General features: G+C 47.1%; 1 protein-coding gene and 1 long non-coding RNA gene across 4 annotated transcripts; one reads left to right on the top strand and one right to left on the bottom strand.

Moving 5' to 3' along the window:
* The first annotated feature begins 931 nt into the window (after nucleotides 1-931).
* On the top strand, nucleotides 932-22,513 carry UTP14A (UTP14A small subunit processome component). Of its 3 annotated transcripts, none has more exons than XR_014835166.1 (15): nucleotides 932-1,038; nucleotides 2,105-2,183; nucleotides 4,075-4,145; nucleotides 6,193-6,257; nucleotides 7,846-7,988; nucleotides 8,296-8,451; nucleotides 13,037-13,156; nucleotides 13,255-13,349; nucleotides 13,871-13,994; nucleotides 14,077-14,154; nucleotides 14,630-15,011; nucleotides 17,060-17,475; nucleotides 18,205-18,306; nucleotides 18,528-18,627; nucleotides 22,084-22,513. XR_014835166.1 is itself a non-coding variant. In XM_003135366.5 (15 exons), the coding sequence occupies exons 1-15, from the start codon at nucleotides 1,013-1,015 to the stop codon at nucleotides 22,354-22,356; spliced, it is 2,322 nt and encodes a 773-aa protein (XP_003135414.2). In that variant the 5' UTR covers nucleotides 932-1,012; the 3' UTR covers nucleotides 22,357-22,513. The 3 variants fall into 3 exon arrangements, 2 of the variants coding, with proteins under 2 accessions (XP_003135414.2, XP_005673956.2); XM_003135366.5 differs by having other exon boundaries at nucleotides 18,205-18,398; XM_005673899.4 differs by having other exon boundaries at nucleotides 2,108-2,183; nucleotides 18,205-18,398.
* Nucleotides 9,029-10,527, bottom strand: LOC106507039 (uncharacterized). The gene is made up of 2 exons (XR_002340620.2): nucleotides 10,337-10,527; nucleotides 9,029-10,214 (listed from the first exon to the last, which is right to left on the bottom strand). It is a non-coding gene; the product is annotated as an uncharacterized LOC106507039 (long non-coding RNA).
* Nucleotides 22,514-22,938: the final 425 nt, after the last annotated feature.

Raw genomic sequence — 22,938 nt, forward strand, 5'->3', positions numbered from 1 at the left:
AGGACAGAGAAGTGTTTTATTTAGGAGCCTCAGGTATCACTGACGATCTTGTCCAGAGCAGGTTCTGTGGAATGGTGGGGGGGAGAAAAGCAAAATGGGAGTGGCTTCGATGAATAAATGCCAAGCCTGTTTTCTTGTATTACTTTTCTACATTAAAAAAATTTTTATTTTCATTTATTTATTTATTTATTTTTGGCCACGCCCAGGCACCAATGGCATATGGAAGTTCCTGGGGCCAGGGATCAACCTGCAGGAATCGACCAGAAGCCGCTGCAGAGACGAGGGATCCTTAATCCGCTGCGCCACAGCCAAAATGCCCCATAATTTTTTTTAATTAAAGAAAAAATTCTTTTTAATTAAAGAAAAATTCTTAAAAGTTGATGGGAGATAAGGAAGTTGCGGCCACTGACACAGCCCATTCTTGGATGAAACTTTGTTACACAGGGAAGTAGGAACTCAGAGCTGCAATTACAAGGGGGCTCGAGGTGAAAGGGGATTTTTCCTTAAGAGAGGAAACTTGCTTTGTCCACCGTCGGATCGCCAGGGCCTAGTACAAAGCTGGCCATTTCCTGGGCGGTCAACCAAGCCTAGAGCTGGCCAGCGGCAGGCTCACAGGGCGCTGTCGATCACGGACGGACGCTAGAGCCTTTCCTTTTGGATCAGGTAGGGACAGGAAGGCTCAACCCAGTTCCTGACAGCGCAGCACCTTCGCACACCTGCGCCGCGTGGAAACCCGGGGCGAGGAGGATCGACTCTGGCACGCCCGCGAGTCGAGGGGTGGGTGGGGAAAGCAAGGCTCCGCCCGCTAAACAAGCTTTTATCTCCTGCCTCCAGGTTCCCCGCAAGCCCCTCCCGAAGTGGCTCCAGTTTCTCGCACGCCTCAGGGGCGGGCCGGAAGTGACGCACCTTGTCGCGCGTGATTGGCGGAAGCAGAAATTGCTTTGCGGCCGGCACGGAAATTGCTTTCCTTTCGGCTTCCGCTCCTGGCCCATGTGAGAGACAGGCTGCCGAGATGAGCGCGAGCCAGGCTGCGAAGAGGTGAGGGGTAGCAGACGGGAGGGGTGGGTCTGGGTCTCGTTGGAAGCCGGGTTCCCCGGCTTTTGAGAAATGGAGTCCTCCTTTTAACTGGCGACAGTTGTTCTCCTCCCAAGACCTCGCCATTCGTTACTATTTCCGTGATCCATCCTTTAGAGCTCTTTTAATTTAATTTAATTCGCCCCCTCTGCTCCTTAGCTTTTTAGTGTCATCCCGGTTGGTCCTGACGAGGCCTCTCCCTCTCCAGCTAAGTTAACATGTTGCACTTTCCTCGAGGAGTCACGTGACTCCTTTTTTCTGTAGCTGCTAGAGAGCGAAACCCTCCGCGCAGGCAGTGCCTGCATTATAAACTCCCTTTTTCTTGGAAACCTTTGCTAACTGTAGTCATCCACGACATTTTCTGTGATCGTTTATGCCTCCCCCAGGGGAAGTAAATACAATCTGTGCAGTAATGGTTACCTTGCGAAGATTGACATATACTGTTAGGTAATGGTAGACTATAATTTGTTTCTGGGTACCAGTCTCCCTAGTTAAGCACCTACTTTGTCAAACAGGCTCCAGGGAAAATGGTATACTCAGCTGCTTCCTTCCCATTTCCCGTTTCCCTATCCCAGAGAACAAGTGATCAAGATGTCACTTTTGAGTAAGCTGCAGCTATACAGATGTCTTCAGTGTGGAGGATGCTTATAAATATTAATGGTGGAATTGCCTTGCCTAGCAACAACGTCTTCTGCCACCTTAGGGTCTGACATTTTTACACCCCTCACCCCCAGAGGTCGGTGGGAAATGCGGTGCCAGTCAATCACCGAAGAGTGTTAGATCTTTTTCATTTGCATGCAGTTCTATATGGGTGCTACTAACCACTGCTCACCTCTTTCAGGTGATGCCTGCCTTCCGTGGTCTAAATTTATTGTCTTGACTAATTTCCAAAAATGCTCACACGGCTGGATTTGCACCTCTTCCAGGGGATAATCTGTTTTGTACTGAGAACTGAAGTTATGTTTTAGAGATTATTTCAATATAAGAAAAGTTATTTCAAGTGACACTATTTCCCTTTCGTCTCCTTTAGCAGCCTTCTGGCTTTAAGCCAACAGGAAGAACTAGAGGATTTGCCAAAAGACTACTCCTTGAGTACCAGTGAAGATGAGGTGGGTGACACTGGCTGCACTGCCTTCTCCAGTTTCCCTTCTGCCTCAAAATTAGGGTAAACTGAGGTTCCTGGAAAGGAAAGGGGTGGCAACATTGTTCATACTTGTTCAAATCTCACAAACAAATTACAGTTACAACTACCCAAAAGTAGAGCAGTTCCTACAAAACCTCACATAAGCCAGAATGGCATAAAGCAAAGAAGCAACTACCTGAGGACACATCTTGCCAATGGGTGGACAAAATAAATTAAGATAAAGCATGGATCCTCATAGAAACAGTTCTTTGGCAGTTTGATGCTGAGAGGCTGAGTGTAATTTCCTGGGAAAGAGCTTGGTGGTGCCACTTGGGATGTGTGCTGCCTCTATAACAACTTGCTGCAAAACAAATGCTGGATTCTATGTAAAAGAAACACTAAATACAAGTATCCTCTGCTCTTTGAAAATTTGCTTTACACCACTTTGGCCTCTCTTTTTTTCTTTCCTTTGGTAAAAGAAAAAATCCTCTTCAGATTTCGTTCAGTTAGCAGAGTTCCCGTCGTGGCGCAGTGGTTAACGAATCCGACTAGGAACCATGAGGTTGCGGGTTCGGTCCCTGCTCCTTGCTCAGTGGATTAACGATCCGGCGTTGCCGTGAGCTGTGGTGTAGGTCGCAGACGCGGCTCGGATCCCACGTTGCTGTGGCTCTGGCGTAGGCCGGTGGCTACAGCTCCGATTCAACCCCTAGCCTGGGAACCTCCATATGCCGCGGGAGCGGCCCAAGAAATAGCAACAACAGCAACAACAACAGCAACAGACAAAAAGACAAAAAAGACAAAAAAAAAAAAAAAAAAAAAAAAAAAGAACCATGAGGTTTCGGGTTCCATCCCTAGCCTTGCTCAGTGGGTTAGGGATCCGGCGTTGCCATGAGCTGTGGTGTAGATGGCAGATGCGGCTCGAATCCCGAGTTGCTGTGGCTCTGGTGTAGGCCGGTGGCTACAGCTCCAATTAGACCCCTAGCCTGAACCTCCATATGCCGTGGGTGCGGCCCAAGAAAATACCAAAAAAAAAAAAAAAAAAAAAAAGACAGATTTCGTTCAGTTAGCAAGAGCAGGTACTAATGTAGGTCTTTTGTGAAAAGCAAAGTGGTGTAGAGTTCTGGTTATGGCTCAGTGGGTTAAGAACCATCATAGTATCTGAGGATATGGATATGGGTTCAGTCCCTGGCCTCATTCCGTGGGTTAAGGATCTGGTGTTGCCACAAGCTACAGTATAGGTCGAAGCCCAGATCTGTTGTTGCTGTGGCTGTACCGTGGCCCAAAGCTCTGGCTCTCATTCAACCCCTATCCTGGAAACTTCGATATGTTGCAAGTGAGGCTGTAAAAAGAAAAGGAAAGAAAAAAAGAGAGGCCAAAGTGGTGTAAAGCAAATTTTCAAAGAGCAGAGGATACTTGTATTTAGTGTTTCGTGTATATGAAGTGCTATGGGAATTTGAGGATTGTATATGGGATGCACCGCCCTCAGGTTGCTTAGGATGAATATATAAGGCCAAAACACATGCTATTTATTGTAAGATTTCCTTATTTCCCAAATTTGAATTTCCATAGAGAATTATTTTATTATCTGACATGTACATAATTCAGCTAGGTCTCATAGCATTTTTCTTCTCAAAACAAGTTAAGGCAGAGGCATTACATTAGCTCCTGGTTGCTAAGGCTTTGTGTTCCTTCTAATGAGGGAGTTTGGTTTTTTGAAGCAGTTCTTTCCATTCCAGCTGGAATGCCTGCACACCAGACCTCATCTGATTCCAGTTCTCACTGACCAAAAAAATGAAGGACTGAACATGGACCTCAATTTCCATGCTGTCTTTTCCCTCCCCTCATCATTGTGATGGTTTTTTCTTTTCTATTTCTAGGGAGACAGTGATGGAGAAAGAAAGCATCAAAAGCTTTTGGAAGCTATCAGTTCCCTTGATGGAAAAAATAGGTAATATTCCCTTCAATTTGGACAGACTATTAACTAGCTGATTCCATGAGACTTAGTAACATTTTTTTGAGTGCCTAAGACAATGTAAATGCAGTTGTCAGCATCCTTGTTACCCGTCTATTTTATATATAGTAGTGTGTATATATCAGTCTCAACCCCTAATGTATCCCCTACTCCACGTTTCCCCTTTGGTAAACATAAGTTTAGTTTTGAAATCTTTGAATCTGTGTTTTGTAAGTTATATTGTATTTCTATTAGATTCCACATATTCCACATCTCATGTGATATTTGTCTTTCTCTGACTTCCTTCACTTAGTACAGTAATTTCTAGGTCCATCCATGTTGCTGCAAATGGCATTGTTTCATTTTTTACAGCTGAGTAATATTCCACTGTATTTATGTACCATGTGTTCTTTATCCAGTCCTCTGTTGATAGGCATTTGAGCTGCTTCCATGTCTTGACAATTATAAAAACAGTGCTGCACTGAACATTTGGTTGCATATATCTTTTCGAATTATGGTTTTCTCCAGATAGATGCCCAAGAGGGGGATTGCTGGATCACATGGTGGTTCTATTATTAGTTTTTTAAGGAACCTCCATACTGTTCTCCATAGGGGTTGCACTGGCTTACATTCCCACCAACTGTGTAGGGGGGTCTCTTTCTCCATACCTTCTCCAGCATTTATTGTGTGTAACTTTTTGATGATGGCCTTTCTGACTGGTGTGAGGTGATACTTCATTGTAGTTTTGATTTGCATTTCTCTAATAATTCAAGATGTTGAGCATCTTTTCATGTGCTTTTTGACCATCTCTCTGACTTTGGAGAAATGTGTTTAGATCTTCTGACCATTTTTTAATTGGGTTGCTTGGGTTTTTTTTTTGTTTGTTTTTTTTTGTTTTTGTTTTTTTTTTTTTTTGCTGTAAAGTGGTATGAGATGTTTGTATATTCTGGAGTTTAATCCCTTGTTGGGTTGCTTAGTTTGCAAAGATATATTTCCCAATTCTGTGGGTTGTCTTTTCATTTTGTTAATGGTTTACTTTTGCTGTGCAGTTTTTAAGTTTGATTAGGCCCCATTTGTTAAAGGAATGGACATGTGTATATGTATAATTCGTTTACTTTGCTGTACTACTGAAATTAACACAACTTTGTAAGTCAACTATATTCCAATACAATTTTTAAAAATAGGCAGACAAATTTGAAACGGAGAAGAAAAGGAGCACATACTTTGGAGACTGTGTAGGCAAGTTTTTTATCCTCTCTGCACATCAGTGTCTTCAACTAGAAAATAAGATTAGGGAGTTGCTGTTGTGGCTCAGTGGGTTATGAACCCTACTAGTATCTGTGAGGATGCAGGTTCCATCCCTGGCCTCATTCAGCAGGTTAAGGATCCGGCATCGCCGTGAGCTGTGGTGTAGGTCACAGACGTGGCTCAGATCGTGCGTTGCTGTGGCTGTGGCATAGGTCTGCAGCTGCAGCTCTGATTTGACCCCTAGCCTGGGAACTTCAATATGCCACAGGTGTAGCCCTAAAAAAAGAAAAAAGAAAATAATAGTACCTACCTTTTAAGGTTGTTGTGACATTTTGACAAGTTATTAAATATAAAGATCTTGAATGAATGCCTAGCATATAGTAAGCATTATATAGCTGTTATGGTGGTAGGCATTTGGATTCTTAATCCACACTTAGAGTTTTTGAAGCATTGAATGGGCATTACCTATCCCCATTAGAGAAGTTAATCGATTTGTCCCAAAGTCACTGGGCTCATAAGTGGCAGATCCAGGTTTCAAATCCAGATATGTTTGAATCGAAGTCCTATACCTTTTTCACTACACCTACCTTGTACTGCCTTGTGTTTGTGAGGGGCTGAGTCTACATTAACAGATGATTAGACTACCACGTCCAGCTTAGGAACAGATTTCCTGGTGGCTTTGTTACAAAACCTAATTCTAGAAGAGAAATGAAACCAAAGCCTTGTTGGAAGAGGACTGTTTGTTCCCCAGCAAAATATCTCTCTTCCTTCTATATTCTGTTTTGCTTAATTTCAGGCAGAAGCTGACTGAGAGATCTGAGGCTAGTCTGAAGGTGTCAGAGTTCAATGTCAGTTCTGAAGGTAAGTTAATTAACCAAGGAAGCCATCTGCTCGGAACTTGTAGAGTTCCAAAAACATAACCGGTCACTCTCCTGTGCCCGCCCCCCCGTACCCCCCTCCCACCCCCGCAACAGTTTTTGATGTGGTTAATGAATCACACCCTAAATACTCGCTTACATGTGAGGGGGGTGAAGAAAGGTAGTCAGGTGCTCTTGAATTTCTTCCATTTCTAGACGAAAGCCTAGAAAGCCATAGTCATGGTCTCCCAGCAAGCTTGAGAGCTACCTCTAGGATAGAGGGATGTGAATGAAGACAGCTGCCCCTCTAGCTTAGTCATGTTCATGATTTCATTTTAACTTCAGTTTTCACAGTGCATCGAGTTCAGACGGGCAGATAATCTCTCCTGCTGGAGCTCAGAGAAATCAAGTTCCATACTCAAGGACCTTCACCTAGTACAGTGTTGCTCAGCTTTTTTTAAGACATTTTTCCCCCCTCACTGCCTCCTTCCCTCCCTCCCCACCTCCCCTGTCACCAGGAATAAGATTTTGTTAAATAAAGCTGGGCTTTAGAGGGACACAAAACTAATATAGTCAGCCCTCTCTGTATCTGTGGGTTCTACATCTGTGGATTCAACTAATGCAGATTGAATTTTTTTTTAATTGCAGAATGTTCCAAAGTCAAAACTTGAATTTGCCCCGCATGCCAGCAACTGTTTACATAGATCCCATAGGGCTGTATACTTTGGATTGGTGTAATTCCAAGCACAGTGGGGCGCATTGTGGATTTTCAGCAGGATCATGACATGCTATGATCTGCATTTTCAAAACATCACTCTGGGAGTTCCCGTCGTGGCTCAGTGGTAATGAACCCGACTAGTATCCATGAGGATTCGGGTTCAATCCCTGGCCTTGCTCAGTGGGTTAAGGACCTGGCATTGCTGTGGCTGTGGCTTAGGCCTGCAGCTACAGCTCTGATTCCACCCCTAGCCTGGGAACTTCCATATGCCGAGGGTGCTACCCTAAAAAGAAAAAAATGCTTTGGCTGCTTTGTGAAGAATGAATTGCAGTGGTGTGAGACTGGAAGCAGAAAGACCAGGAGAGGAGTTCCTATTGTGGCTCAGCAGGTTAAGAACCTGACTAGTATCCATGAGGACGCAGGTTCAATCCCTGGCCTCACTCAGTGGGTTAAGGTTCCAGCGTTGCCATGAGCTGTGGTGTAGGTCAAAGATGTGGCTCAGATCCGGTGTGGCTGTGGCTGTGGCTGTGGCATAGGCTGGCAGCTACAGCTCCAATTCAGCCCCTAGCCTGAGACCCTCCATGTGCCATGGTTGTGGCCCTAAAAAAGCAAAGAAAAAAAAAAGAAAAGAAAGACCAGGAGAAAAGCCACTGACTGTTAAAAAGAAATCGTTTTCTCTCTCCCACCCTCCAACACATTTGAGGCTGTGGGAAAGCAGGGGTGCGGCTCTGGCTAGTGACCGAAGTCATGGAACTCTTCTGCCTCCCCGCACGCCCACCCGTCTACCAGCACTTTCTATGGAGCTTTCCCTCTGTGTGATGTTGAAATTTTGCCTCACTTCTCAGTCTGACCAGAAAGTTTGGCCTTTCTACAGGATCAGGAGAAAAGCTAGTCCTCTCAGATCTGCTCGAGCCCATAAAAACTTCATCCTCAGTGGCCGCTGTGAAAAAGCAGTTGAATAGAGTCAAATCAAAGAAGACTGTGGAGTTACCCCTTCACAGAGAGGAGATTGAGCGGGTGAGTCAAAGAAGGTGTGGTCCGTTAAGAGGAAGAAATTGAACTGACAAGGAAAAAATAGGGTCAGAAGAGAAGAGAGGAAGGCCTGGAAAACGGGAGGAGGGCAAGTTGTGCCTGCCTCACCTTGGAAAAGATTAAAACCCATCTCAGGGCAAGCCCAGTCCCGAGAAGTAAGCGGGAGCTCATCTCTTAGCATCCTGATTCTTTTCTTGGACTAAGAAACATGGCCTCCTAATTTCCTGCTGGACCTCTGAGTTTGAGGCTTAATTTTGTGGCTCTTTGTTTCTGTGTGCTTTGCCTGTTTCAGATCCACAGGGAAGTGGCATTCAATAAAACCTCACAAGTCCTCTCCAAATGGGATCCCATCGTTCTGAAGAACCGGCAAGCAGAGCAGCTGGTTTTTCCCCTGAGCAAGCCGCAGTCGGCCTTCGCTCCCATCGAGCACATGCTCAGTGGCTGGAAGGTGAGTGCAACACGAGGAAAGCGCACTTTAGAAGGTGAGGTCGCACAGCGTGGAAATGGCAGAGCCTGCGGCTGCTCTGGTACCTATGAAGCCCAGTTGCCAGCCGAGGTCATTTTAGTTTAGCATCAGAAGGGGAGGGGGCCGGGCGAGCGGGGGTCGTGCAGCAGGCAGTAACCAGGGTTCTGCAGGCGCACTTCCTCAGCTTGGAGCGTCCACTACATGGTTATTTCCATGTTTTTGTATTACCACATCTGATTGCCAGTAGAGAGGGGACATAATGATGTTTCCTTTTTTTTTTTTAAAGCCACATTCTGATCTGGGGAAAATCAGGAACTCGGCAGCTTTAATGGTGCCTAAGTGAGGATATATGAGCATCAGAACCAAAGTTTGCTTGAAAAGGGAAGAATACCACGTTAAAATAAGGCAGACGGCTGATAATGACTAGAATTTTAGCAAGTAACCCATTATGATTGAGCTGCAGAAAAGAAAGATCGTAGAGCTGGGTTCCCCAAACACTGGTCTCGGGCAAATTTTTCATCTCTCTGAAGTGAAAGGATAATTTGTGAGTATGGTGGTGTAAGGTTGCCAGCTTTTTTATTATGAGGTTATTCTTTCCACGTTAATGGTGTAGAAATAGCTTTTCTTTTCTGAAATGATGGTGGTACTAAATGATGGGGTTGGAGGGGGTGGAACAGCAGTTACGCCATTGGCAAAAGTTAAAGTTAGTGATCCCGTGTTGGTCCCTCAAGTCTCAATTTTTAGTCTGTGAGCAGCTTCAGAACAGCTAGCGTTTCTTTTCCAATACACCATTGGTTATGGAGTCTGTAGTGGGATGTTGTGTCTTTGGTAGAAAAATTGTCCAAAACGGCAGCGCCCAAACCATGGCTAGATGCTTCTCTGCTTTCTTTGCATCCCAAAATGATGTCCTCTTTGTCAGGAAAGTGAGCTAATTAAAGCTCAGCAAAGTAAACATGGCTTGCTGCCACAGCTAGAAATCGAACAAGTCGTTGCTGATTACGGGGATAAGCTGTTTCTGATGTTGTTGTTGAAGTCACCACCATTCTCTTTCTAGGATGCTTCCTTTTCCACATGAAAAAGAGATCAGGTTTAAAGTGTGGCTGCAGGATGGAAGGGAGACTTTAGGAAAAAAAATGTAAGAGGTAATATAATTTACAGGATTATAAAGTATAGAAGATATATAGCAAAAAGTCTGACCCCACCCCTGTCCCCCATCTGCTCATTTTTACCCCCATACTCACCCAGAAGTCACCACTTTTATACTTGTTTTGTTGTTGTTAATCTAAAGAGTTTTATGGTCCTATTTATGTTTACCTCATTTTTGTTTTTTGGTTTTTTTTCATCAAAAAAGTAGTCGTGCGCTACCTCACAGTGTTCCGCACGTGGCTTTTTCCAAATGCGGGTGTGGTCTTGGAGGTGGCAGGCAGGTGGCGCGTTGGTCATTAAAGATGGGGGAGTGGGGTGTTGCACTGAGAATGGTTCAGCCTCTGCTCTCCAGACACTCCCCGTGCGAGGCAGCATGCGGCTCAGATGCTCTACCCGAACCTGTGGTGCCATTCATTCTAAGGTTCACTTTTGAGAAATGATAGCAGCGTGGCACAGAGAAATCAGGGAACACTTAGGTCCGGGGGCGCTCTCTGGCTGGCCACACCTTAGCAGCATACTCATATTTTTGGAGATGAAGAATCCGAAAAGTCTGCACGTGTGGTTTTGGTCCAGCTTGGTAAAATTCCATTTGACTCTAGCTGAGGGGAATTAAAGGGCCCAGCGTATGAGAAAGCATTTGTAAACTGCAAAGTGCTAGAAATGATGTACGGTAAAACCCCCCGGCCCCACTAGCATTTCCCAAAGTGTTCTCTGAACGAACCTTCGTCGTTTCTCAATATGCTCTGGGGCTTGGGGTGAAGGAAGTAAGTCTTGTCAGCTGATGAGGAACATGCTTTGGGAAGAGCTGGTCCTCTCACCTTCTTCCCCTACTTCCTTCCTGAAACTTCTCTCAAGGTGTTAGCGAGCGACCTCCCAATGGCCAGATCCCAGGCCCTCTGCTGTGTCTTCAGCCTGTTAGACAGATCACATGGTTAAAAACGTGTCTCCCTTCTGTGACGTAGTCCTGTTGTTTGTTTCAGGGTTTTTTTAATTGTAGTTGATTTGCAATGTTCTGTCAATTTCTGCTGTACAGCAAAGCGACCCGGTTATACTGTTTTCAGTTTTTTATCAGACTTTTCTTTTTATGATTTTTTTTTCCATTAGTTGATTTACAGTGTTCTGTCAATTTCTACTGTACAGCAAAGTGACCCACTCATACATATATACATACATTCTTTTTCTCACATTATCCTCCATCATGTTCCATCACAAGTGACTAGGTGTAGTTCCCTGTGCTATATACAGCAGGATCTCATTGTTTATCCACTCCAAATGCAATAGTTTGCCTCTATTAACCCCAGACTCCCAGTCCATCCCACTCCCTCCACAGACTTTCTTAGAGTTTTTTGGTTGGGGTTTTTTTTTTTTTTTTTTTTGGCCACATGTGGCATGCAAAAGTTCCTGGGCCAGGGATTGAACCCATACCACAGCAGTGACAACACCGAGTTCTTAACCGCTAGGCCACCAGGAACTCCTTTCTTAGTCCTTCTTATTCTTGCTCTGTAAATATGGTACAGATCACTCTCAAATCCTTCTGAGTTCCAAGCCCATATTCCACATGACCGGCAGGTCTCACCTGGGTCTCGCCTGTGCACATAAACTTCGTACACAACAGAGTAAGCCTGGCATTGTCCTCCCTCGGACCCTAAAAGTCTGTACCACCACCTTCATGGTGTAACTCAGTCAATAGCATAACTCCCTACCGTAGTCATGCAGGTTGGAAGCCTCAGCATCTGATTTCCTCCTGCACCCCTCAGCTGCCAGCCCTCCCCAGCCCAGGCAGGGGCTAGTCCTGTAATTCTGTAATTCTGTCTCGGCCATAGCTCAAAGATCCCAGGTTCCTCACCTCATCTTCATTTTCGCCTTTCATTTGACCCTTTCCATAGAACCCCTTACACAATCTCCAGGACTTTCTCTCCAAAACACAAAGCCAGTGACCACTTTTCTGCTTAAAATCCTTCCAAAGGCTCTCCACTTATAGAATAAGACAGGAGCACCTGGCATTTTAGCTACACTGGACACTGCACTGTTCCCTGACATAACTTTCCTTTCCCTTGATCTGTGGTTTTGCATAAACTCATCTCTCCGTTTGGCTTTCCCCCCTCCTTACAGAATTGTGCTTTTGCGTCAAAGCCTAATTGAAAAAGTCTCTTCCTTCCCCAAGCCTAACCCACCTCCTAATCAGAATTAATTGCTCCTTCCTCTGTGATTGCCATGGACTAACATTTAACCCATTATTCTGTTAGTGGAACATGTGTCTCTTTCTTCTGAAAGGCGATGAGCCCTATGAGGACAGGAACTATCTTAATTAATTGTGTATTCCTAGCACCCCGAGCAAGTGCCTGGAATGTCGCTGCAATCGATAAATGTTTGTAAATTGAATTGAATTGGAGGGAGATTACAACATTGTAATATAAATCACTTTGTAGCCTGTGATTGATCACTACTGCAGATGCTAGAAATGGAAGAACATGCACCTTTACTCTTCAGTAGAATAGGTTTATGGTTAGATCGATAGCGCCGTGTAACATGTGATGACGTGTGTTTATGCATTTGTCCCGATATTTGTAAGTTTAACACTGACCATGATGTATATGGCTGTTGGAGAAAACCACATAAACTGTGTGCATGAGCTTTGCAACTGGCCGTTGCCCAGAGCTGTCTCTGTGCCTTGCCAAAGTAGACCATGACATGATCAGCCTGATTATTTTAGCCATCCTCACAATATCAGTCGAGCAGCAAATGGGATCTTTGGTTGACATGTGAAGTCACTGGTGCATGGTCCATTCTTTTCATCCACATGGACACCACCCAGCTTGCAGAGTTAACTGGAAACTGAGGCGTTGGAGCCAAAGTTGGAAACTGACTAGAGTTAAATTTGAGCTGTCAGGAAGCCGGCTAATTACACGAAGGTCATGTTTTTCAAGGCAGTGTCATTTTGTGCTTCCCTTTGCTCTAGAAGTGTTCTTAAAAGGAGACTGATCTGATTCTGAGGTTCCTACCTTTAAGAGTTACGTGTTTCAAATATATATATAACACTATTTGGTTTTGCAGCTATCAAGACTGGCAGTTTGGTAGTGCTGTGCCTCTGTCCTGCTGGTGTTTTACCTTAGGGACAGCCTGTTTTGATTCTTAAAAGAATGGTATTGTTTTATGTATATTGGTAATCCGACCCCAGAGTGATCCCCTCAGTAATATCAGAGCATAGCCTCAGAGACCCCTACTGAAGTTACCTTACATCAGAATACAATTTAAGGCTTTATCTACACAGCCGAACAGGGAGCCTGGAACCCCCTTCTCTTGCCGTAACAGCTAATCCTATCCAGTTATAGTGTCATAGAGTAGATGGCCAAAGGACCATAAAGAGGGAGACTGAAGGAGCACGACTCAAAACTTAAGAGTGTTCTCTTACCTCCTGAAGGCACGAACTCCCCTGGAGCAGGAGATTTTTAACCTCCTCCATAAGAACAAGCAGCCAGTGACAGACCCTTTACTGACTCCCGTGGAAAAGGCCTCTCTCAAAGCCATGAGCCTGGAAGAGGTGAGTGTGCTGGGCCCTTTGGCCCACCCAGGTGTGCCCTGTTTCTCCCCGCATCTGCTCTCAAGCCCGGGGGTCACCGTAAATGTCATTCATTGTAGGCGAAGATGCGCCGAGCAGAGCTTCAGAGGGCACGTGCCCTGCAGTCCTACTATGAGGCCAGGGCTCGAAGAGAGAAGAAAATCAAAAGCAAAAAGTAAGGAGGCCCCTGTGAACCGGCCCTGGGTTCCATGGAAGAAAGTGACGTGACGCGCCCTTAGGAGAGAGAGAGAGCCTTTCCCCTGGCAGCTGGGGTCACGAAGGAGAGGTCCCAAAGAGGAGTGGCTGGCCTTTTTTCCTCAAACCAGCATCAGAGAGTTTTGCCTGCTTCAGGAGGGCCCGCTCCCCTTTGGCTTTCCGTCTTCAGTCCCTTTCTCTCCCTTCCAGGGCATCATGGAGTGGTTCTGCTGAATGGGCTCTGAGCTCTCCAGCTGTGGGGGCCAGTAGGGCTTCCTTCCTGCCTTCTTGCCTCTTTGAAACCTGTTCTGCTCTTCCCTTGCACTTTAGAAGCAAAGGGAACCATCTACCCCTGGGGGCTGCAAGGACTGAGCCCTCCCAGTCCTTACGGGTCTCGGACCGGCCCCTGCATCGGGAAACCCATGTGCAGCAGGGGCACCTGTGCATGTGGCAGCAGTGTTTCTGCTCAGTGTCTTCCCTCATACCTCTCTCACCCTATAGGTATCATAAAGTTCTGAAAAAAGGAAAGGCCAAGCAGGCCCTAAAAGAGTTCGAGAAGCTGCGGAAGGTCAATCCTGCAGCAGCATTGGAAGAACTGGAAAAACTCGAAAAGGCCAGAATGATGGTGAGGCAGCCTCTGGCCCCCAACCCTTGGAGCAGCTTTCCCCGGAAAACGATAAGGATCTCATTCTGCCCTTTCTTTCCAGGAGCGAATGAGCCTTAAGCACCAGAACAGTGGGAAATGGGCAAAGTCAAAGGCAATTATGGCCAAATATGACCTGGAGGTAAGAGATCATCAGGGTGAGAGAAGAGATGGAATTGGAGGAAAGAAAGGAAAATCAGTCCATAAGGATGCTAGCAGAAGCAGAGTTGGGAAAGAGCCATGAGGATGAATGGAAAACCAGGAATCTAAAAAGGCATCAGAATCTCTAAGGCAGAGAGGAAAATGACCAGGAACAAGGTGGAAAAGGAGAGATGAAAGGGAAACAAAAGAGCATTGAAGGCAAGTCCAGTGGAAGGGGAGAGGAGTTGTTTTTCTGTTACCCTTATTTCACATGTTCCCTCCTTGAGGACAAAGAATTTGTCTTCCGTTTTATTGCATAGCTGTTAACACAGTGGTGCGTGTGCAGTTTAAACAGTAGGCACCAGTAAGAAATGCTTAAGTCCAATGGAGAGGAGGCAGCTTTGAGAAGTGGCCCCGGAACGGTGTTACTGCGGTCGCTAATGACAGGGTGCTCGGGCTGTGACTTTTTCCTCCAGGCTCGCCAGGCTATGCAAGAGCAATTGGCCAGGAACAAAGAGCTGACGCAGAAGATCCAGAGGGCCTCCGAGAGTGAGGAAGAGGAGGGAGGCGCCGAGGAAGAGGGTGAACCCCTTGTCCCGGACGTGGTGAACGAGGTGCAGGTGAAGGTGAACGGACCAAACCCCTGGATGTTCAGGAATCACTCCAGTGATGCAAGAGAGGCCGAGGTCCAGGAGGGCCCTGAAGAAGGTGCAGAGCCTGCGGGCCATGAGGCTTCTGAAAGCGAGGAAGAAGGGCCAGGGGCAGAGGAAGACATGCTGTTGAAGGAATTCGAAGAAAGGCGATCGCTTAGACAAAAGTCTGGACTCAACGGGCCTGTGGGCAGCCCAGAAACAAAAGGTGAGCAGGGGGTGGGCTCGAGGGCAGAGCCGCCTTGGGGGTGCTCTTAGCCGGCTGAGGGGAAGCTGGGTCCACCCACACCTGAGTGATTAGGCTCTAGGGACTTGCAAGAGAAGGCCCTGGGTCCCTAGAGAGAAGAGAGATCCGTAATGATCCTTTTTCTTCAAAGGCATTTAATAAGCGGGCATCTGCTGGTTCTCCGGCATGTGTTCCGTCTTCAGAAAGACAGCTGCACGATCCTTGAAGGAAGGGCAGGAGTTAACATCACTGGTACCGCAGACTAGGGAGAAGCGCATGTGGTGGGCTGGCGAATCTGGAAATCATTCTCACCCACAGACACAGAGGTGTATTTTGAGACATTATGAAATGTCTTCAAATCATCGCTGCGGTTTGCTGTTTTGTTTGGGAAGTAGGTAGGAGTGGCATGTTTAGCACTCCGTGATGCTGGTTGATGTGAGTTGATACGGGGTGTGACTTTTTTGATAGGACTGAGTGATTCAACAAGGTACCAGGTAAATTAGACTTGTTACCCCGTGCTCAGACTCGATATGCATATTATATTGACAAGCTTAGCACCCTTGAGGCAGATCAGAGTTCCTGCTCTGGGGACAAAGCAGAGTGTTATAAAACCTGCTTAGGAAACGAACTACATTCAGAAATCACCTAAATCTGGACAGATTCTCAGGTCCAATTATATTTCCTGTAGGAATGATGCACTTAGAGGACAGCAAGAATCTGTTTTTCCATGGCAAAAAAAAATTATTTTAAAGAGTTCTCATTTAGAAGCTGTCATATCGTAGGGAGTTCCCTAGTGGCACAGCAGGTTAGGGATCTGATGTTGTCGCTGCTGTGGCAAAGGTTTCGATCCCTGGCCCATGAACTTATATATCATAAGACCTTTACTTTGGGTTTTCAGCTAGAGAGTTCTGGGATTCATGACTAGGAGCAGTCATTTCCGAGCAGATTGTGCAAGGCAGCACTGCAGGCCAGGATGGCAGGGCAGCCTCTCCACAACCATGGGACACCAGCTGCTTCCCCTCAAGCCCCCTCAAAAGCTGGCCATGTAGCTAAACATGTAGAACAGTTGGTTGCAGAATGAAAAGCGAATTTGGATTTCCTTGCATGATAAATAAATAGTATGATCCCAGACCTTTTGGGGAGAATAGTGTCCTAAAATAGAGGGAAGGCATGGACCCCAAACAAAATGCGCAAGGGAACTTGATCCTTAAAGACATATATGTGTCCTCAGGCCAGATCTAAGTGGCTTCTTCCAATGGCTTCAAGCCAGAGTTAGAGAGCAGGATGAACTTGGCAATGGTGGCAACTTGAGTCAATGCAAAGACAGTTTAGAATTGTGTCACAGCCATGTTTCCCTCGGGCTCTGAGTGACGAGCGGTATTTGCTCAAATGGTGCTGGTGGCTGGGGTGTGAGCCACCTCACAGTAAATTTGTGAAATACTTCTTTAAGATAAAACAACACTGGATAAGGTTTTTACATATAGGGAATTTACAATGTAAATTATAATGAAGTTACATTCAGAGGCCACTTGCTAAAAACAGCTTTTATAATAAAAATTTGGAACTTGGGGTGATCTTCCCCAGCAGGGTTTATTACTCTGTGGGGAAATTAAGCTACGGCCCCAGTTATACAGTGAGTCACTGGCAAAGCTGGGACTAAGAGCCAGGACATCTGCTTCCCACCATGCTGCTTTTAACTCCTAAACTCCATTGTCTGCGACTTGACAGGTCATGATTCATAAACTTGCCAGGACATCCATCGATGGCATCTTCTCTCTTTGTCCTCGTTGGCATGTCTTCCATGTTTTCCTCCAGGCTTGCCAGGCTCTTCCATGGTGCCTAGCACCCAGTGAGGGCTCCATAAACGCTCATTGGGAGTTCCCACTGTGGCAGCACTGGTTCGATCCCCAGCCCAGTGCAGTGGGTTAAGGATCCAGCGTTGCCACAGCCGCGGCTTGGGTCGCAGAAAACACTCATTGACAAGGCAACTCCCACCGTCCTTTTCTGACAGCTTTCATTTCTGGCCCCAGATTCCAGCAGCCAGGAGGTGCTATCCGAATTGAGGGCACTGGCCCAGAGACTCAACAAGGAGAACCGTCGGTCCGGGAGGCAAGAAGTGAGTGCAGCGAGGAAGGGGACAGTCCTGCAGGTCCAGAGAGAGGAGCCTGCCGAGGAGGAAGAGGAGCCCTTGTTGCTGCAGAGGCCAGAGAGAGCACAGACTCTGGACGAGCTGGAGGAGCTGGGCAGAGAAGGGTGTTTACAAAATGAGGAGCTTCCCCGAGCTGCGGTAGAAGGGCAGCAGTTGGAGACGAACCCAAATAATCATCTTGGTGCTACCCCCAAGGAGAAGAAAAGGAAGGAGCAAATGATAGATCTCCAGAACCTCCTAACCACAAAGTCTCCTTCCGTGAAGTCCTTGGCAGTTCCCACGACAGTAGAGGAGTTGGTGAGCAGAGGCAGGGTCATGGGCCATTGTGGGGGATCAGAGCTGGTGTCCTCCCTGCACGAGGAGTAGAATCACGGAAGTTTTGTGCTGGGGGCCCATGGCGGGAGTTGAGAGGTCTGGGACAGTAAGGGGCCAGGCTGGTCCCAGGGACAGTTGAAATAGATGCAAATATGTGGGTGCCACTGAGACTCCCCCATCTTAAATCCTGAGCCACCAAATCCTCCCTGGGGTGATTTAAAGGCCTCAGAGGAAAGAGGGAGTCGCTCAAAGCTCTAACCAGAGGCCAGGCAGGACAACTTGAAGGAGAGTCACCGAGCTGTAACCAGTGTTTGGCTCTGCTCATGGGATCTCAAATGGTCCCGGGCTCCCCGATTTCAGTCGTTGAAACTGCTCACGTGAGTAGCCCTGATGCCTGTCTTTCAGGGACATAAGCTGGAGGACTCCCACATTCTGGCTGAGCCTCCTCTCAGTTCTTCCTTCTAAATACAGGCCATCCCTTCCCCCACCCCGCAGCTTCCTGACTGAAAGTTTGAAATTGTGCCATATGATAGTGAGCCGGGCAAATGTACCCTAGGAGCCTGATGGACTGTGGATGGCTCTCTAGTGCAGGACCATCATTGTTTCCACACTTCCCCCTAGGGGGCGCTAAAATGTCGCGACCCAACAGTCAGGCCGTCTTGCCACGAACCTGGGCTCGGGAGGCAAGCTGTAGCTCTTGTTTCTTCCCAGGAAGATGAAGAAGAGAGAGATCAAAGGCAGATGATAAAGGAAGCTTTTGCTGGGGATGATGTCATCAGAGACTTCTTGAAAGAGAAGCGCGAAGCTGTGGAGGCGAGTAAGCCAAAGGACGTGGACCTGACTCTGCCTGGCTGGGGCGAGTGGGGTGGTGTGGGCCTGAAGCCCAGTGCCAAGAAGAGACGCCGGTAAGAACAGGGAGGAAGGCCTGTCAGAAGGGCACCAGGTTCTCCCACTTCACCCTCCTGAGTCCTCTCTGCCCTTTTGACTAAGTCCTTAATGCTCTTAGTCAGATGTCCTGCTGTTCTGCTTTCCAGGTTTCTCATTAAAACCCCTGAGGGTCCGCCAAGAAAAGACAAGAATTTGCCAAATGTGATTATCAGTGAGCAGCGGAACATCCATGCGGCAGCTCATCAGGTGAGGGATAGAGAGCTCCTCGCTGCTGGCCTGCCCTGCGTGGGCCGGGCGTTCTAGTGCCCTGTGGTCAGGAGGCATGTGTGCAAGAGTCGGATCTATTCTTGTTTCCATTGACTGGCTCTGAGATGAATAATAATTCCAGATCAAGTCTGCTGTTTTAATTACTGTCCGGGAGGAAGGTTAAAACTTAAAGGATAAATCTTTGCAGCAATCGCGAGGCCCCCAAATCTGCATTTTCAACTAGTACCCCAGATACTTCTGATGCAATTGGCTCTCGCCAAACTAAGAACTGCTGTTCTGCAGGCTTGTGTTTCTAGTCCAGGTGATGTTCAGAGGCTAGGTGATGTTCAGAGGCTACAGGTTTGAGCTGCATCTTAGGAAAAATGAAGACTGGCGTTCCCGTCTTGGCTCAGCAGAAACGAATCCGACTAGGAACCATGAGGTTGCGGGTTCGATCCCTGGCCTCGCTCAGTGGGTTAGGGATCCGGTGTTGCCATGAGCTGTGGGTTCAGGTCTGGTGTTGTGGCTGTGGCGTAGGCCGGCAGCTGTAGCTCCGATTGGACCCCTAGCCTGGGAGCCTCCATATGCCGCGGGTGCGGCCCTAAAAAGACAAAATAGACCCAAAAAAGAAAGAAAAATGAAGACAGTGTCCAATTCTCGTTCAGGACAGTGAAAGGATTTTAAAATTGTCATATGATAATGAGCTAGAGACGTTTACTCAAAAGAGAAGCAAATGTGAGCGCGATGGGCTGCAAGTACACTGAAGGCTGTCGTGTCACGTGCATTCCCATAAAGACGTTAGAGGAAAGGCAGAGTTCAGGTCAAGGAAGAACTTTCTGCCAGTCCAGAGAGAGAAGGGGTTGCGAGTGCGTGTAGAGGGGACTCGGGGATGAGATTAGACTCGTTGACCTTTATGTTTCCTTCAGTTCTGAAAGTCTGTGACCCTGAGATCTGTCCCCAGCTAGTTGAGTGTTGAAATGAGCTAGCTCTGTTTTTCCTTCCAAAAGGGTGGGGGTTATTTATTTAATAGTTACAGAGAGAAGAAAATATCATTTCAGTAATACTCTCTTGATCTTATTTAGTGAACCAATTGCAGAAATTGAAACCAGAAAATAGGCAGTGAATAGGCAGTTGTGTGATAAGAGGAAGAGAAAAGGGGTACTCCACCAGGCCAGGATTTTAGGTGAAGGGCAGAGTGTGGAACTCAGTAAAGATCACCCATCCTTCCAGGAGTCTTATCTGTTTGTTTTTTTAGTGTAGTCACAGCAAAACTAACAAACAGCTTTCCAAGAATCTGCCTTGATTTTCCTCATCTTTTGAATAAGCTATACACTGCAGGTCCCAGCGTGCAATAGAATAAAGCACTTTGAGCCCAAGGGGAAAAAAATCCCTCTGAGATTTAAATTTTTGTCCAGGCGGGGGGGTTTTTTGTTTTTTTGTTTTTCTTTCTCTACCCCCCCCCCCGCCCCCGCCCCAGCCGCCCGCCCGGGGTGACATGCATGGATCTAGCTATCAACCCCACTAAGACATTCCCTTAACCTAAAGAATCTGTGTCCTTCACTACCACCAGGACTGCCCGGCAAGTATTCAGCTTCTCTCTTTTTTTTCTTTTTCTTCTTTTTAGGGCTGCACCCACGGCACATGGAAGTTCCTGGGCTAGGGGTTGAATCAGAGCTGCATGCAGCCACAGCCACAGCCACACTAGATCCAAGCCACGTCTGTGGCCTACACCACAGTTCACGACAACGCCGGATACTTAACCCACTGAGTGAGGCAGCCTCATGGATACTAGTTGGGTTCTTAATTTGCTGAGCCACAATGGGAACTCCAGTATTCAGCTGCTCTTGAGTATTCCATTGAGTATCTCCAAAGGATACTGACGGTAGCCTCCTCATTTTTCTGCTTATGTCGTTTTCCTCCTCTTTGGCCGCTGGGGAAGTGTTTGAAGATTTTTTTTCCCTCCTTTTTAGGGCCATATCCGCAGCATATGGCAGTTCCCAGGCTAGGAGTCAAATCAGAGCCACAGCTGGGGCCTACGCCACAGCCACAGCAACCCTGGATCCAAACCACATCTGTGACAGCTTGTGACAACATCAGGTCCTTGACCCACTGAGCGAGGCCAGGGATCAAACCCGCATCCTCATGGATACTAGTCGGATTCTTAACCTGCTCAGCCACAACGGGAACTCCAAATGATTATTTAAATGTCTGAAGGCAGCGCTGTGGGAGAGTGGAAAAGAGTACTAGGCAAGGAAATGAGACTTGGGAAGAGAATGAAGCTAAGAGCAGTATTCAGGATTCAGGAGTAAATCTTTAGCTTCCTTAAAACATCAGTCCTGGAGTTCCCGTCGTGGCGCAGTGGTTAACGAATCCGACTAGGAACCATGAGGTTGCGGGTTCGGTCCCTGCCCTTGCTCAGTGGGTTAATGATCCGGCGTTGCCGTGAGCTGTGGTGTAGGTTGCAGACACGGCTCAGATCCCACGTTGCTGTGGCTCTGGCGTAGGCCGGTGGCTACAGCTCCGATTCGACCCCTAGCCTGGGAGCCTCCATATGCCGCGGGAGCGGCCCAAGCAATAGCAACAAAAAAGACAAAAAAAAAAAAAAGAAACATCAGTCCTGGAGTTCCCCAGTGGCTTAGCGGGTTAAGGATCCAGCATCGTCACTGCTGCGGCACAGGTTCAGTTCCAGGCCTGGGAACCTCCATGTGCTGTGGGTGTGGCAAAAAAATCAATTAATTAAAAAATAGACACTGAAAGACCCATCAATCCTGTGAACCAAGGGGAGGATTAAGAGTGTGAAGAGGGTAGCCGAGTCATAAACTCCGCAGGGATACACCAGTGCTCGGGTGTGTCTTGCAGCCACGATGTTGTATAGGAAGACCCACCGGGAGCCAGCAACCCCACGGCTGCTGTAGTGTTCCTACAGCTGCAGGGGCCGTCTTGAGGTGGCTTTTCAATCCCTAGATTGTTGGGTAAGCCTGGGGGAAGGGAGGTCCCAGTCCCAATTAGGCTCCTCTACTCCAGAATGTCATCAAGCAGATAGGCAGTCCTAAGGTAGGATGGGGGCATGAGTGGGGCTACCTGGGCTCCTCGGTAACTTCCCTCACTGCAGCCATCATGCAACGCCGTGGCCTGGGTACTAAAAATAAAACTTCCTGACCAGATGCCATTAAGAGTTTACAGGCCTGGGAGTTCCCGTCTTGGTGCAGTGGTTAACGAATCTGACTAGGAACCATGAGGAACCAGGGATCCGGCGTTGCCGTGAGCTGTGGTGTAGGTCGCAGACGCAGCTCAGATCCTGAGTTGCTGTGGCTCTGGCGTAGGCCGGCAGCTGTAGCTCCGATTCGACCCCTAGCCTGGGAACCTCCATATGCCACGGGAAGCAGCCCTAGAAAAGGCAAAAAAAAAAAGTTTACAGGCCTGGCTCATGCCAAGTCCCTCTGCCTTCCTTTCCAGGTACGGGTGCTTCCATATCCATTCACACACCATCAGCAATTTGAAAGGACCATCCAGACCCCTATAGGATCTACATGGAACACCCAGAGGGCCTTCCAGAAGCTGACTATGCCCAAGGTTGTCACCAAGCCAGGCCATATCATTAAGCCTATAAAAGCAGAGGATGTGGGCTACCGGTCTTCCTCAAGGTCGGACCTCTCTGTCGTACAGAGGAATCCAAAACGACTTTCCATCCGTCACAAAAAACAGCTGAAGCAAAACTCTGTACATTGATTGCTTGAATAATCACACCTCGGTGCCCGGAACCAGGAGCCCCGACTGCTCCTCCACTGGCCCGGTTTTACTCCGAGCTGCAGGATCAGTTCCAAAACTGGCTTAGCACACCATGAGTGTAAAGCCACATTTTAGAAATAAAGGCATTTTTAATCTATTTAATTGGAGTGTATTCTGTGTCGTTTCCCATTTCCTTCAAATCAGACAAGATAGATACCTTTGGATGTTCCCTGCCGCATTTCTCCGGTCACACTTGTCGGGGATCCTTATTTTCTTACCAAGGACTACGTAGTCCTAAATTGGAGTGGAGGAAAGTTGCTCTCGCCTATGATCTTAAATCCATCACATCAGATACAACCATAAACAACCAGGTGAAAGAGTCGGGGTAATAATTAAATATTGTATATTCTTAACCTCTGAACCTAGCAGCAGTATGCTCGAACCAGCTCTGGCTGGTCCTAGGATGGTGCTAAAGCTGGGTTCAGCTTTAAATCTAGCCACTATGATTTTCTTTTCAAAAATGTGAGAGCCTCCCCTGGCTTATACAGGTTGCTCTCCAGAGTAGTTTGCACTTTACTCATT

The sequence above is a fragment of the Sus scrofa genome, chromosome X (assembly GCF_054392235.1).
Source record: "Sus scrofa isolate SSC_HxYL_T2T_F1_AM1 chromosome X, Sscrofa_HxYL_maternal_Yorkshire_Landrace_v2.0, whole genome shotgun sequence".
Lineage (NCBI taxonomy): Eukaryota > Metazoa > Chordata > Mammalia > Artiodactyla > Suidae > Sus > Sus scrofa.

Excerpts from the sequence above, each read along its gene's own strand:
- UTP14A (XM_003135366.5), top strand. The coding sequence starts at position 1,013 with ATGAGCGCGAGCCAGGCTGCGAAGAG. Across the intron at positions 2,184-4,074 it reads TGAGTACCAGTGAAGATGAG|GGAGACAGTGATGGAGAAAG; the intron begins GTGGGTGACACT and ends TTCTATTTCTAG. Across the intron at positions 18,399-18,527 it reads AGTGCCAAGAAGAGACGCCG|GTTTCTCATTAAAACCCCTG; the intron begins GTAAGAACAGGG and ends TCTGCTTTCCAG.